General features: G+C 46.0%; 2 protein-coding genes across 3 annotated transcripts; one reads left to right on the forward strand and one right to left on the reverse strand.

The window, feature by feature from the left end:
- Positions 1-1,915: 1,915 nt before the first annotated feature.
- GL218_02026 (putative lipase ROG1) lies at positions 1,916-5,239 on the reverse strand (the record flags this gene model as incomplete). Its single annotated transcript, XM_033578513.1, has 1 exon — positions 1,916-5,239. The coding sequence occupies one exon, from the start codon at positions 5,237-5,239 to the stop codon at positions 1,916-1,918; it is 3,324 nt and encodes a 1,107-aa protein (XP_033439607.1).
- A 3,653-nt stretch (positions 5,240-8,892) lies between these two features.
- On the forward strand, positions 8,893-11,569 carry GL218_02027 (uncharacterized protein; the record flags this gene model as incomplete). Of its 2 annotated transcripts, XM_033578515.1 has the most annotated exons (7): positions 8,893-8,965; positions 9,034-9,691; positions 9,755-9,855; positions 9,913-9,946; positions 10,020-10,532; positions 10,588-10,725; positions 10,783-11,569. In XM_033578515.1, the coding sequence occupies 7 exons, from the start codon at positions 8,893-8,895 to the stop codon at positions 11,567-11,569; spliced, it is 2,304 nt and encodes a 767-aa protein (XP_033439608.1). The 2 variants fall into 2 exon arrangements, with proteins under 2 accessions (XP_033439608.1, XP_033439609.1); XM_033578514.1 differs by having other exon boundaries at positions 10,588-11,569.
- Positions 11,570-16,582: the final 5,013 nt, after the last annotated feature.

Raw genomic sequence — 16,582 nt, forward strand, 5'->3', positions numbered from 1 at the left:
TGAGTCCCCCCTTTTTGTTGGGCCCAGGGAAGATTATCCTACTTGATGGGTACCTAAGGTTATAGTGGAAAGCATTAACTGTGTAATGTTATGCAACTATGAAGGTAGAGTATGAATTATCCGCTTAAAACTAGATGTCTACAATTCCTATTGCAGCATATATGAGAAATGCAATAAGATCAAAGCGACGGAAGAAGGTCTGGCCTCAAGAAGAGGGGCTTTACAACGGCCTAGGTAATTAATAGCTAGGGAGCAGTATAGGGTTTGTTAGTTCGATATTTAACAATCGCAAGAGCTATATCCTTCATATTATAGGTTAGGTACCTAGTATGAAGTCTCGAGATTAAATGTATTCGTAATCGTACTTAGTTTAAGATAACTACTGACTTAAGGATAACCAACTAAACTCTCATAAAAGTAATTCAAGACCATGTATAATAGTTTATAGTCCCGTTAAATAAAAGCTACATGAGAGCCAAATCATAAGAATTTGAGAATGATTCGCAATATTTTATCTAATATTATATGAACTGGGATCGTCTTACCTCTACTCGACGTCGGCTTGGATATTAGCGACGGAGAAGTGAAGTATCATAAGTCTATTTCCTAAGTTACATATAAAGATGAAGCTTAGTACATAGCCAGTACCCAGTTACCTATATACCTACGTCACATCACACGAATCGACTTTATATGAGTTTGTCAAGATATCTAGGTAGTTAGCCGAATTAGTCTAAGAGAGCCGGAACAATTATGTATGAGTGCATTAAACGACGGCTTATATTGATTAACTGCTTTGTATACTCTGGGTGATATACGGCTCATAAACAACAGTAGCAGGAAGCCCCCGAGCTTAGAAGGGGACAGTTAGACAGCAATGGCCCTCATTCTTATGGACGATTAGGTAAATAGGTTGAGATACAATGAACTGTTCATAGTTAAGATCACGACAGCCGTAGCCGCGTTTGTTTGTATTGTTAAAAGTGAATGTTTGATTGTAGAAGACATCTTAGATTTTATTAATACTCCTATAGGTATCAAATCAACGGGATATAAACTCACGCCGACGATTCAGACGTAATTGAATCCCTCGCTATAAGGCCTGTCGACGAGATAAAGAAACGATTGCAACGACCGCCATTCCCTAGCTACGACGTCGTTGTATCCCATAGTATCATATTCGAATAACAATTACTGAAGCTATTAGCGCAAGAGGAAGTGGCGATGACTACTTTCACTTGCCTATGCCACAATGAATTGCTTTGAAGAGCGGTAGAGATATCCGTGATGAACCTAAGTGACTCGGAACCAGCGAGAAGGGCTCAAATTTATTATATGAGATGAGAGTTAGTTGACAAATAGAACAGTTGTTGATCATAGTGATATTTCTCATCCCGGATTTCTATTACAAGGTATTGATATATCTACGGTTCGGTTACGAATCTATTCCTAGCTCACCTGGACTAACGGTGTCTTTTGAATGAATACAATATCATTGTCAACCTGGGATTTCGAACACAACCCTAGCACCGTTACATATGGGCCAGTTTGGCCAACGATAGTACGGGCTGCGGATGCCATACTTATGACTACCTTGATGTAAGACCCATTTCGGGCTTGAGATATTGAAAAGAAAGCTAAGTTACTTATATATTGCTATATCGTAGTTAATGGAATGATATTTGGTATGTATTATAATTAATATATGTATGAAGTCGTTCGGTTCATATAGCTCACTAATATCAAAACAATATAGTATGGTATCTCAGAATAGGCCTAGTCCTGTCATTCCAAACTGATGAATCAAAGATCTAACATGCTATGCCCAATTGCCCATGCTCCTCTATTGAGACTCCCATGCTAAATTGGCAATCCTATTCCCAGGTTTCAAAAAACACTTCCTGGAGAGGCTCTATTATTTTATATCTGAATCGGTAGGCGTGTTTCCACTCCCGCTTCCGCTCTCCGGCTTTGGACTTGTGGGGCTTTGAGGGCTCTTAGGACTCTTTACTCTCTTTCCGGCACCTTTACCCACAATCTTCTCTGTCCAATTCCAGCTCGGGCTGGCAGCTCTTTGCTTGTCGCTATCCTCGTGCCCTTGTGATGACTGGATCTTAGGCCTGCCATAAGCCATATCCATATCGATTTCGCTATCATCCCCACTGTCCGCAAACTCGCGGTCGCTCCAGCTTGCAGAGTCGACTCTTTCATACGATGAACGAGGCGGCGAATCTCTTGAACTGTAACGAGTAGACTTCCTTTCCTGGGCTAGGGATGGTAGATCTGGAACAGCATCTGTGGCCTCAATAGCTTCACTTGCAGTATGTTTGTGGACCATTGCACCATTTTTGCCTTTCCGGGGTTGGGCGTCTTCTTGTGTGTAGGTCTCAGCGCCAGTCTCGTCGGGTCGCTGGTCCATAGATTTTGCACGGTCACCAGTTTGCTCGGCTTCGTCTCGCATGCGAGCAGCTGCGCTGTCGCTAAAGTGAGCATCAACTAAGTGTTTGACAACAGGCCAACCAAAAGCATTGGCGAACTTGCGACGCACAATGATATTATTGTGCGCATCTGGCTCTAGCTTGACCAAGACTTTCCGCCAGCTCAAACCGCGGTGGTATGCACGAGCAATCTTTTCCTCAACCTTCATGTTAGAGCTGTCAACGACTTCATCAGTATCCCTACTAGGGTCGGTATGCGCAGGATCATCGTAGTCGTGAGTTGAAAGTTCGGAATCAGCATGCTCAACTCCGGCTTTCGGCGAAGGGAGATTCATATTATCATCTTTAGAAGATGAAGAGGCGCCATTAGTGTTTGACTTGTGCCGGAAGCTTAGTGTCTTGGCCGGACGTTTCTTGAGTGGTGGTGGTGGAATATCGGACGGATGATAGACGCGATCATGAAATATGGTCCGTGGACGCTTTGAAGGATCAATCAAGTAGTCCACCGTTGGTAACTTGGGATTAAGAATATCGCCCGCGGACTCAAAAAATGTCGTCCTCGGAGGAGCAGATACGTCATTTGCTGGGTCTTCACTAAGCTCATGGCCGGAAGACACCTTCGACTTACTTGACGATGCCGAGTCCGTGGCTGCGTCTATCTTCAATGTTTGACTGCGCTGATAAATTTTGTTCTCCCGTGGAGACGGTGGAGGTGTTTTACGAGTTGCTGCTTTCTGCGACTCGCTGGATTTGAAGAAGTTGAAAAATCCCGAGAACGCAAAGTCGTTGTTTGTCTGTGAGTTTTGATTTGCTGGACCCGTCTCTGAATGGGGAGTGGTTATATTAAGACTGCGCCTGTCATCCTCTACAGTTGCGTTAGTTGGTGGCTGAGGTACTTCGTGAGGGTCGCTATGAGAAGACTCAGACTCGACGCCGGATTGTGATAACGACGGTGGCTCTTCAGTTGTCGGCGACCAGGGACCTCTTCGTGAAGACACATTGGCACCTGTTAATTCGGCCCAACCGAACCCGACGACGGTTTCAACCAAGCCGGCTTCACGTCGAGCCTTTTCCACCCGACCAAGTCCTTGCCAGTCTAGAAATAATAGGCAGCTTGTGCGCAGCGGTACAATTCCATCGTTTACCACATTTGAATAGACGGTCCGGTTGCGAAACTTCTTCAACGCGGTGTGTGCTGGGCCGGTTGGTAGGATACGCAGCAGCGGTTTTGACTCCGGTTGTACCTCTCCTATTACCTTCTTGTGGGCACTCTCTCCGAGTGTACCTACTAATGCGCCCCATCCGCTTCTGGCAATAGTTGGTGCCCGCCAAGTAAGGCCTAGATCTTGCCCAGTTCTCCCGACGAGGCCAAAGTCCAGAGCGAATTTGACATATAAAGGGTTCTCGTTGCTAAGACCTAATAACGGAGATGCAAGTGTAATGAAGTTGATCGGCCGTATCAAGTCAAAAAATTGAGGTGAGTGCTTCTGGATATATGCTATAGCATACACCTGAATAAGGCCTCCTAGAGAGTGCCCAACAAAGCTGATGCTGGTAAACTGAAACTTGCGGGTTTCCTCGTGATGCTGGCCCCTGTGTATGGTGCTGTTCTTATGAGCAGGTTTCCCCGACGCATCATCACTCCCGCCATCACTTTTGAAGGCATTAGCAATGCTTCCAGTCGCCACCTTTTTCCTCGATGGCAGGAAAGGCTGGTCTGGGTAAGTCATAGAGAGCACCCAACGCGCCAAACGTTTGCCAAGAAATTTGATGCCCCTTTCTGTTCGAGTAGCATTTCCAGAAAAGCCTCTTACTACGACTTCTTCTTCGTCATATTCGTCGTCATTAGCATCAGGAGGATCGCCTTTTTCGGCCCTTTCTCGTGCTTTTCTGGCTCTCGCATCAGCCTTCGCTTGTTTCGCAGCTGTATCGATACTCTCCTTCATGTATAGCATATCAGCTCCAAGGTTACTATGCAAGCCATGCGTTACAACGACTAGATGTATTTTCTTTGGAGGTTGCTTTTTTGCCTTATCATCTTCCGTCTCCGTCGGCTCCGCAACACTACCGGTTGCCTTGCTCACACCCGATGCTTTGTGGTTTCCATGGTCCCACTCGTCCCAGCCAGGAAGCGGTGGTGTATTCCAAAGACTTGCCGTATCCTCAACTTTTAAGGCAATGGCCTTCGAAAAGACACCCTTCGGCTGGGCGGGGTGATGGCCATCTTTTGCGCCTATACTCTGTTGAAAATCGGTTACCTTGCCGGGTTGTGGGACCTGAGCTTGACCGCCGATGACTGGCACGCCGCCGAGATTTAGACTCTTTTCGTCGCGCGCAAGCAAGACCTCGTAGCCCACGGCCGCACTGTTAGAGAAAATAACCTGGCTCGTAACCTCCACAACCCAGCTCGCAGTCTTTGGAACCTCTTCGTTTGTAGTGTCATAGCCAAAATCACCCCTCGCAGCCCCCGTTCCGGCGCTCTGGCGGATATTGTCTGGTACGATCAACTGGCATGACCACGTGCCTCCAGCTTTGAGCATGGGCTCAAATTCAGGGACTCCATATCGTTGGGGATTCTCGAACTTGCTATTCGGATCGTAGTGAGCGGGACAGGCGGAAACGTCTAGAGTATATGGTCCGTGGATAAAGGCGGCTCGTAACGGTATGGGGGAAGTATTGCGGATTCGTAGGTATAGAACGTCGGGCGAGGGTAGTATTCGGTCGTGTGACGGCGCATAAGTTACGGTGTAGCGGATGACTTCACCAATTTTGACGCTGCCAACCTGGTGCAGGAGAAGCATGTTTCAGAGGGGTTCCCCGCAAGAACCAATCATCAACCTGGAGACAACCTGGAGACACTAGGTACGGTCAACGGTCTATGACGAAATGTAGACGATTGGTTAACATGAGAAGGCGAGCTCTAGATGGTAGAAGTAGGAGGATCGGCAGGGTACATTGGAGAATAGGGTATCGACATATTATAGGTGCATTTACAGGTGCGTAAGGAGATGAGCGGAAATGAAAATTTAAAAGATAATTAGAGTGATCATTGCGTGGTTTTAGTGGAAGTCAGCGTCGATCGTAGGGGATTATGAATTGTGTATTGATGTAAAAAAGTAGGGTCTAAGAAAGAAGCACGCGGACAAAGTTGAACAAAGATCTATGGATCCGCAGGGTCGGGCAGCTGTTGCTACCGATAATGTGGCTACCGATAACAATGTGCTGCAGTATCGACGTCACAGACGCTGCACTGTACTAAAATAGCGCTGCCACGCTTTAAGTTACCGCTTTCTAGGAGGTATGTACCTAAAAGCTACCCCCCATACCACTTCTACATTTCCCTTTTTAGTAATATTTAAGACCTACATCGTGGCGTTCACTACATACACTACATACATGTAAGCAGCTTCGGATATGGGTTGTGTTTCTCATCCGCACTTTTATCATCCGAACTTACTCTTAAGCCAAAGGATCATCCTTGTGTCTTGGCGAATATAATATTCTTATCGTGTACCTGATGTCTCATTTCTTGATGCGCTATGATGAGTTGCTTAAGAGGTATCTAGGTACCTAATTCGTTCAATAATAATCTATAACTGCAACTAGAAACTTATGAGTTGCCTCCTAAACAACAAATGACTCAAGCACTAGTTATCTACCACTAGTTACCTACTATACAGCCTAAGGGGAAAGAGCGCACTTGGAAAATTGTTCCAAGGAGCTTTTTATTAAAATGTAACTAATAGTTATAACATGTCAGTGCCTTTCGTTCGTAGGTATTAAACTTTATTCTTTGTTTAGTTAGTTATTAGTTAGTTAGTTATTCATTTCTTGTTAAGTACCTTAGGTAGGTAGTTATAGTATTAGCATACTGGTAATTGGATTATATTCTTTATAAAAGCTACCTATCTGTATGTTCTCCAACAGATTATTGGCACTTTCCACCTACAAACCATTCAACCGCTTGAGTAACTCCCTTTATCACTTTAAAATTAAAGTTGGACTTAGCTTAACTATCTTAATATTTTGATGCGTACTAAATTCAATGTCTATGTCGAGTGTTTACTAAGAGTACGATGGTAGAGTTTGTACTTAGTATCCACCCGGTAAACTAGAAGTAGAGACAAGGTGAGGAGTTAACCCTCGAGATAGCCCGCGTATAAGATATACTTGGGAGTGAATCTCTTATTGTTTTATTGCCTGGGAGATACACTTATTAGAAAGTATCCTAAAGGCAAAGCCCCGAATACTAAGATATGATCGTAGGCCTGTGGAATATCCTATATCAAGAAGAGCACCCAAGCTGTCTCGGGCGGAGTTTTAATGTTCCGCAATTTTCTTAAGAAGCTCATATTAAACAAAATTTAGGAAGCAAAAGGTACGATCAATCTCTCAAACTTGCTGATTTTTGAGGAAGCTTTAGATTATATAGAATACTTGTTGTTGAGAGCTTCATACTTACATCTCAATGTTAAGGCATAGTCTTGTACGGTTCTTTTACGAGTTTCTTCAGTCTCTTCAGTTTCTAAAGGATAAAAAGATTTACAATAATTACCCTTGAATAACTTACGAGATGCCTAATTGTAATTGTTCTTCAATATGCATAAAAGTATGAACGGACCGGCAGCGATATCGCCGTGTCTTATTTGGGCTTAGTATTGATTGATCAGTCTATGTAATTGCGCGGCCGATGCCGAAGGGCAACGGAGCTCATTTTTATATCTGATTTACATCCAGTTACTTGGGAAGGATATAACTTCCTTATTGATCAATCTACTGCAAACAATCTAAAATTAACCAAATAAATATTCACTTGAACCAGAGAACGATAAGTTTAGGTTACCGGGCTGGTATGGTGTTGACAACATTGAAGCTACCTACCTGCCTACCTGACATATGCAAGCTAACAAAGCTGAAGTATGTATGTAGGTAGGCTAGGGAACAATGCTACTATCAACACTCAACACAGCGAAGCGGGCTCTGGGGCATGTATTCTCTCCAGCATACTTTCGGTTAAGATTCACGGGATGGGCCGTTAGGCTTGAGGCTGCACAGGGCTGGTTGGTCCAGCCAGCTTTACATATGTAGTTGGGACTTTCGAAACTTGCTGTTGTTGTACAGCAGCATTCTTCTGCTACCTGATGTAGTAGTACTGACCGGCCGAATAGGCAATGTTGTGTCAGATACGTAGGTAGGTATCCAACTTAGTAACACTAGCACAGGAATCGAGGCAGGCTGCACGGCTAAACGCCCTACCACCTGGATCATACCTCAGGAACCATGGTAATCATTAATATATAGGGACGAGTAGCGAACAGTGAACAGTGATCTATCGTAGGATACGGTTTTCTTGTGTAACTTACTACCTGCCTGCGTGCCTGATGACTGATCATCCAACCACCCCTTTTTAATGCATTGGAAGGATGATTTCTTGGAATATTGGAATAAATGACGACGATCAGGAGGAGCTAACGCACTCGTGACGAAGGATTTTCTGTTTTCAATGGTATTTAGTCCGAGTCACTTGATTGGAATTCTTCATCACAGAAAATGTTCCCCTTCTAAACATGTGTGCGACTGGAGAGGTTAGAAGCTTCTATTATTTTTTTTATTTTTATTTTTTATTTTTCTCAACGTGACGAACGGGCTGGAACTTGACATGTGTGAGGGGCATCTGGCATGGAGGGGACCAGTCAGGAGCCAGGTTTTTAGTCGCGCTTGTGCCGCCAGAATCACTGTCCAACCAACGAATGGTCGTTTTCCAGGGGGTTCCCGGCCACTTAGGTCCACTCAAACAACCATTCGGGCCATTCCCCAAGGACCCCCAGGTGAAGATCGTAGGTGAGGGTCAGAACAGAGGGGTAGGGGAATAGCCAGCGAAGGCGGAGACAGTGATAGGTTAGGTAGCAGTAATAGTTATTCCTTACATATCGTACTGTATCAGTATCATGTTCGGGTTAGAACCGATATTTGCCCTGACCACCTGTTCTCCCTTGTCTCACCTCCACAGCTTTTTCCATACCCATACCCATACCTCACCTCTCGTATCTCTCCCCACGACAGCGCGATCCAGTTATCGTGTAGGATCCCGTAGACGATTAAATCGTAATTAGGTGCCATCACACATCATTGTCCTACGACTTTGACGTCTATTGGGGATGTTTTCGCCCGATACTGCACATCCCACTCCTAATGCAGACTGCAACCATACAGCCCAATCAGCACTGAATTGAGTGCATGCAACTAGCCATTCAGGAGTAACCAGCTGTTCATTTCCCACGATACCGGCAGGACTCCTCAACCAACCGAAGGAGTAGAGCAAAGACGGTCTCTTCTACGAATCCGTAGGTACGGGGCTGATACAACGGACGAATGGCACAATCACAGCATGTCGCAGCCAAGCAGCGGGCCAGACGTCGACACCAGACACGCAGTCCCTCCCCATCTCGCCACCATGATTGGGACTCACGACATAATCCCAACCCCCATTCGCTGCCTTACCGACCCCGAGGACCTGAAATACACAGGTTTGCCGGTAGAAATTTAAAAATTTATTCTCAACAAGGTGCACCGCTGTCCGAAGACGACGACTCAGATGCTACCGACCCAATGCCTCATCCACAACAGCAACTGACCCGTCCCCGGTCGGCCACCGTCGGGTCTCGAAATGGGAAAGGTCGGGCAGTGTATCTCGAGGTAGAGGATGGTGACGACGATGACGAACAGGCGAAGATGATTTCGAGACTTAGGTCTAGATCCAGACCCAGGACGCAATCGAGACACAGGACTAGGAGCATGACCAGGAGCGTGACCAGTAGCAGCGGAGATGATGAGACCTACGAACTTTCGACGCCACCGAGATCCACCCCTTTGTATCGATCCAGGCCTACCTCGAGGATTCCATCACCGTCTTCATCGAGAAGTTCAAGCGTTGACACTGAGTCATCGGATTCTACAGAGGATGAAAGACTTAAGCGCCGAGCCCGCAAAAGACCAGTCCAAGTCCCAGTAACCCCGCCTGCACCCCCGGTCGACCGGGTCTCCCGTCGACGACAACGATCAAAACATCGAGAAAGACCTGCTTATGAAGAAGATACCGATGAAGAACCCGAATACGAAACTACGCTCCGTCGTTTACGGGAAAGGTCCAAATCAGTACCGCGATCAGGACATATCGAGTCACGAAGCACATCCCGGATTCGTCCTCGCCATCGAGACCATTACGACGAACCAGAGGCTAGTTCATCAAGACGGTAAGCATGCAAATAATTTAATGATGAATAATGCTCGGCAGTTGATACTAACGATCCTATTAGACCTCATCGGAGGAGGTACTATGAATCTGATGTGGGATACACTGCGAAGCCCTCGCTTCCGCGGGCGCATACTGCTCCCAGCTCACATGTAGCGTCCCAGAGTATGAGTTCCTCCTCAATATCTTCTCCAGCTTTTCTGAATAGGTTTGTGGGTTCAGGACTCCAGTCGCCGCCCGAAAAGCACTCGAAGATGTAAGTTTGTCAAGCAAATCTAGCAACAAGTCACCGGTAAATGATGCAAATCTAATTAATTGCCTTCAAACAGGGTGGAATGTGTTGTATGCCTCGACGACCTACCGTCTTCAAAGACGGCCAAGCTGAAGTGCGGGCATCGGATGTGCAAGTCATGCCTAAAGCGCAGCTTCAAGCTCTCCGTCAAAGACCCAGCGCAGATGCCTCCGAGATGCTGCACGTCAGATTGCATCCCGCTAAAGCATGTCGATAACCTGTTCGACATCGATTTCAAGAAGACATGGAACCGGAAGTTCCACGAATTTTCTACTCGGAACCGTGTGTACTGTCCGGGTAAGAGATGCGGCCGATGGATCAGACCAGACCAGATCCAGCAACACCGCAATGGTCGTAAGGTGGGTAGATGCGGTAGCTGTCATACTCGCGTATGCTGCGACTGCAATAACAAGTGGCACGGTTCTGGCCCGTGTCCTGCTGACGAAGAGACAAACCAGATTTTACAGCAGGCTAAGGAAGAGGGATGGCAGCGTTGCTTCAACTGCAGAAATATGGTAGAGTTAAAGGAAGGTTGTAATCACATGACATGGTAAGACATCTTTCTTTATGACTAGGACTTTGCGAGGGTCTAATGAAGAATTTAGTCGTTGCGGAGCGGAATTTTGCATGATTTGCGGCCTGAAGTGGAAGACTTGTGAATGCCCGTGGTTCAACTATGATGGCGCCGACGCGGACGGGCTCGAGCATATGCAGATCCCAGAACCGATGATAGACCGCGAGAGGTTAGGCCTCAGAAGTGCCCCGCCTGCTCAGGGCTTTGCTCAGGCTTTTGATGCTAGACGCTCGCCTGGTAATGGACTACGAACTCGACCAAATACCTACGATGAAGAACTTATCCGTAGACGTCTTCAAGAACAGCGAGACGAAGAATTAGCACGGCGGCTTCAGTTCGAGGACAGCGAAGATGAATATATGGATCCAGCTGATGATATTATGGGTCTCGGAAACAACGCCGCCACCAACAATACGGCGCACTTCAATATGAATAACCCCTATAGGCGTCGAGCACAGACTGTAGTCGCGCCGCCAGCACCTGCGCCGCCACCAGTAGGACCATTTGAAAGGACAGCAGGTTCAGTTGCAGACTATGTCACCGGGGTGAACAGGGCACGCGGCCTTCGCGCCAGCTCGATGGAACGCCGTCTCGCCGACCGGTTCGAACAGCGTCAAAACCCCAGCCCGGCCCCTCAAGGCTTCGGACAGGGCATACCACCTCCCCCGGCCCCTCCCCGAGCGATGGGCCCGCCGCCGCTACCGTCTCAAGCCCCTTTACCGACACCTCCTATGATGCGTAGACACACCGTAGACGACGAAGACTTATACGAGATTCCACGGGCCAGTCGAGTTCCCGAACGGATGCTCCCCAGACGAGCCGCAACGCGCGGCTACATGGACGACTCGGCTCTGTACGAACCCGGACCCCGGGTGCGGCACCGCCAGCGAGCTGCGTCGACATCGCCCAAGGACTCCGTTCTCGCCGGCCTCACCGGGCCCGGACGCGGCATGCACCGCGTATACGAATGGGTTGAGCACGTCGAGCAGGACCCGCACACACTCGCTGCGTAGAGATTCGATCATCATTATTACTATCATCATCATCATCATCATCATCATCATCATAATGTTAAGGCAATGGATTATTTATTATTGAGAGGAACGTTTTCCCGTACTAGGGCACATATGTTTTTTTGACGATTTTGTTCATGAAGATGCATGAAATGACAATATTGGTTTGCTAGGATTTTCTACGCATCTCCTTTTGTGGCAAGTTGTATCACCATCTACATCAATACGTTCATGCAGCAGCATTATTACACGAGTTAATTCTATTCGAGTGGGCTCTGCATTAATATTACTGGGTATGGTATTTAAAGTCTCAGGACGCTTTTTTGTAACTGCACCTCGGGTCGGGTCTAGGATCAAATCAATCAGGAGTTGCGGTAACGACATTATCCATCGCTATTATTTTTTTACTTTTTTTAAGGGGAATTTTTATTTTTACAGGCATTTTTTTTATAAGGAGAAACAGAACTATCGCTTTTTTTTCTTCTCTCTTCTACTGACATAGAAAAAGCCAAAAAAATAACCTATTATTGATTCTTCTGTGCCACTCGCTCCTGAGCAATGACATCCCTTTCCTAATACGAGTACATGGTAGTAAAAGATAATGAACTTCTGAATATTAGGGGATATCTACAGTACAATTTCAGAACTAGAATACCTTGCCTGCGGAAATGACTGATAACCTTGCCTAGACCCTTTACATTCTCCCATCATACAATCATTCTTTTTAGTATCGGGAAATTGGTTGCCCTTTCATATCCATAACGGCGGGTCCCGGTGCTTCTGTCAGATGGTACATCGGCGGTTCTAATGGCATGGGGGTCTGGCCCATCTGGTACGCGCTCGCTTCGGGTTGCGGCTCGGAAGACTGGAGGGCTGCTACCGCTGCGTATGCGGGAGGCTTGTCGCTTAATCCGTGTGCCGGTACTGGGGACATTGGAGATACAGCACTGGATGTAACCGATGGGGAATATGTAAGTGCCGGAGTTGGTAAAGCCAGACCAGACATCGACGAATTTGTCATTGACGGAGATGAGACATCACCCGGATAAGGTGTACGTTGGAACCTGACATTATGCTCGGAGGGGTTTTGACTTCCGGGCATGGATCGGGTTGGCGGAGTTGGTAAATGTGTGCCCTGGGGAGAGAATTGATAGTTGCTCTCAAGCTCATCCTGCTTTCTGCGCTGCTCTAGTATACGCTGTCTCCTCCTAGGTCGGATACGGAGGAAATACCATACGGCCAGAAGGAATAAAAGTGCAATAAAAGCGCCTATTACAGCTCCTGCTATCATCCCACTGCCGTGATGCTTCTCGCCATTGCCATCTTCATCGTCATCGTGTTCCTTCTCTTTCTCTTGTTGTTCTTTTATATGCTCGCGAAGCTTGTCACAAAAGGGAAGATCAGGCTCGTCGTCATCAGGATCACATCCTGGATTTCTAGAGACAACTACTCCTTTATGATTTATGTCGACTGAAGCGACCCTTGCCGCAACCGACTGAGAATTTTCGATAGATCTTCTTGATTTAAGTGTCAACTCCTTTTCATCGGACCGTCTCGTTTGCGCCGTGTTGTCCGCGGTGACGCTGGCTACAAGCGCCAGTAACATATAAGAGAAACGCATAACGAGTGATGTGACGGTACACGTCAAAATCGATGTCTGGAACCCAAAGCTGACCACAAGATAGATGAAGAGTATAACACTACTAAATTCATAAAGCTAAAGACTAGCCTATTACAAACGAAAGAGAATGTGAAGAGGGTAGTTGGCTAGCTAAGTGGGAAGTAAGGATAGCGGTCTATCTTGGACATCCGAGCGCTAAAGGACTTTGCCCGGGTTTACCAAGGGGTGTTTGTTCCAGCCACCAAAAGCCCCAAGAACCGCAGCTCGTTGCAGCAGCTTCACGGGGTTTACTTCGTACTAGCTTAACCTATGTGTTGAAAGGATTGATAGGGCGTACATATAACCAATTACGAAGGAACAAAAACTGCACTGCCCCGATGGTGGAGGATGCGCGAATCAGCTCGTTCTAGTGACACGTCTTACACGGGGCTCCACATAAGAAATAGAGAATACTATAAACCCATAGCCCCGAAGGATGGGAACTACTGGCGCGAGCATTGCTTACTATCTAGCAAATCTGGTAAGTTTGGTAAAAACAATTCTCCTATTGTTTCTCCCCGGACGTGGGGCGGCGAAGGCCGGGACTGATGCCGAGACTCGCACTGGGTCGTGCGTATTGGGGACCGAGAACTTACGTCAATATATAAATCGGTCTTTAAGTCCCCTCTCAGTCTTGTCAATATTAAGACTAAGATAAGTCTATACTTTTAAGTAAGGCCCTAGTAAACCACACTTGACTCATTTAACCTAATGGGTAAGTCTAGGAGTTTAGATATTACGGTCTTTATGCAAGCGGACGGCACTCCCCAGCCGACTTAGAGCTAAAACGCGTGCACACCGTGGCTGAGACCTCGCACCGCAGCATCCGTAAGAAAAGGAACTCTTATCTAATCCGGTCGATAATCAATAACCGTCTACGGTTTAGATGTTGTGACCGTTCTCTTCCCTCGTGCTCATGGAGGGTAGGATCCTTTTAGGGCGGCTAGGGTGCAGCAATAACAAGATACGCTTATAACATTTCAGATTGGTTTCTTCTTTAGCACTGTAGATCGTTTCCTCTTGACGTCGACCATCTGGCTTCTCTTAGGGCCAATAGCCCCCACGTCCAAATGGAAGCCAAGAATGGCTGACAGTTTCCACCTTTTAGATTCCATGCCATGCTATGCACAAACATGCCGAACGATGTTCGTGAAAGGCAGTTTTTTTTTTCTTTCTTTCTTGTTTTCATGACGCTCACTCCCTTTGGTTACTCCGGATGAGAGTTTCTACTGGGCGCCAAGCACCGAATCAGGGCTTCGGTCAACTGTGTAATAAGTGCTGACAGCGCAGCTAAATCGATAGTGTGCGTTGGGCATCTAGAGAAATGGTAGGCCCATTAGGCATAGTGATAGACAATGCAGCGATGGTAAGAAGTCGGCCCCGACGAGACCGCCTCTTTTCCATCAATAGCTTGGATGCTACGAAACGTTATAAGGGCTTTATTTTAATTAATTAAACCACGAGGCTGGACTGACACTGGACCTAAGGTCGTACCAAGCCACTCCATGACGAGCGAGGAAATATGTAGCGATGCCTACATCAAGCAGGCTTGAGTGAGACCGGAACTCGCTGCATTTTGAAACATCGTTTGGCCTCCCACATTTTTAATATGCAATGGGTACACTGTCCCGATTATTGACCTCTTGCCGGGTAAGAAGTTTAGCCTTAGACTACACGGCCGGCGGCCTCATCAACGCCGCCAGAAGTCCTTAACCAAAACACAGTTAGAGACAGCGACTTGGCTAGACGCCTTCCTAAATCATGTACAAGAAAATATCGAGAATGAATGATAAGGCTGTATGCAACAAGGTATAGGTAGAGATAGGATGCCGGTACTTCAATAGACCTGCATATAAGCGAAGATCGCTGCGGCATCCGAAATCGTGACAATATAAACATGTGATTGGTTCCCCGGCACGGGAGTGGCTAGATAGCCGTGTTTACCAATTCATACTTATTTTTCTTGTCTGCCGCCTTCATTTGTACATGGATATACGTATACGCACCAAGAATATCACACTTATGGAACGCCGCCATAGTGACACGATATCGGGACTGACATCTGCTGCACCCCTGAGATGAGACAATTATCGTCAAGAGAACTCTCCCTATTTTCCCCAGCCGTATCTCCATTCAGAAAAGTATCTATTGGCCGACCTCGTGTTCTCGAATATTATCAACCCCTTACTATTTTTACTATTACCAAAATGTCAAGCGTATGAGAGATGAGCCGTTGGGTATACAGCCAACTTAGCTACCTGGAATCACACCATTTTCTAACAATCCCAACTCACTCACTCTTAGTCATTTAATGTGAAAGAACAAGCCCAGAAATGAGAATATTGTAGGCATAATAGAGATATTCATTGTAGATACCTTTTGAAAGCCACAAGCGTTGACAATAGCAACAAATCGAACTTTGATACTTATTAACGTGAGCTAAGTTGCTCGCTTATCAACTATATAACAAGTGTTTTTAAGTCTTTTAGGGGACGTAAATCAAACTCATTCATCCCAATACTACTTTTAATGAGAGGCGGGATCAGACTACGTTTGTATCCATTTCTAGGCACTCGATGTTATATATCTAGCTAAGCTAGGACTCCTACAGATAGACCAAGCAATGTGCCCCCTATCTTAAGTGGCCGTTAAGGATTTGAGCCTCCTTTCGTTTTTGTGGCTGAACGGCCACTAATTCCGCCATCGATTCTGTATAGGCGTCGATGACTACCTCCTAGCTAGGTAGTCCGGTATCCTTATTAATATAATTCTATATCACTATATGGCTTTTGGATAGATTAGCTACGTTGATAATCTAAAATTATTTGTTTTATGTCCGATAAATGGATATCAAGGGTTTTATACTTTAGATAGGCGAGTGATCAAATATGCCTGGCATATTTCTACTATATCTATTTCTCTAGTAATATTTAATACTAGAGCGTTAGAAATTACCTTAAAGTCTTACAGCGCTGAGGATAAAACTCAGTAGCATCACTAAACAAGTTTAAAATCGGTCACTGTGGAAATTTTATCCCAAAGGTAAACTTAATAAGAATCATCTTCAATATACCAACAAATTCCATTCTCATTCATCCAACAATCTTTTCGTACAACATCCTCTAATGCTATAGGCACCTAAACAAAAAAGGGTAGACCCCAATGATCCATGATATTATCGAGCTAGCGAGAAGCAACGGTAATTGACATAAGAATGAAATAATTTCAGGGTATTACCCTCTCCCGCCCCCTTTCTTATCCCGCCTTGTATATCCTAAACTTCATAATATAGATCCTCTATTAATTACAGCAATGCCATGTAGTATATTAACCAGGATCTGGCGATATATCTA

The sequence above is a fragment of the Daldinia childiae genome (genome assembly GCF_008694065.1).
Source record: "Daldinia childiae strain JS-1345 chromosome Unknown Scaffold2, whole genome shotgun sequence".
NCBI lineage: Eukaryota > Fungi > Ascomycota > Sordariomycetes > Xylariales > Hypoxylaceae > Daldinia > Daldinia childiae.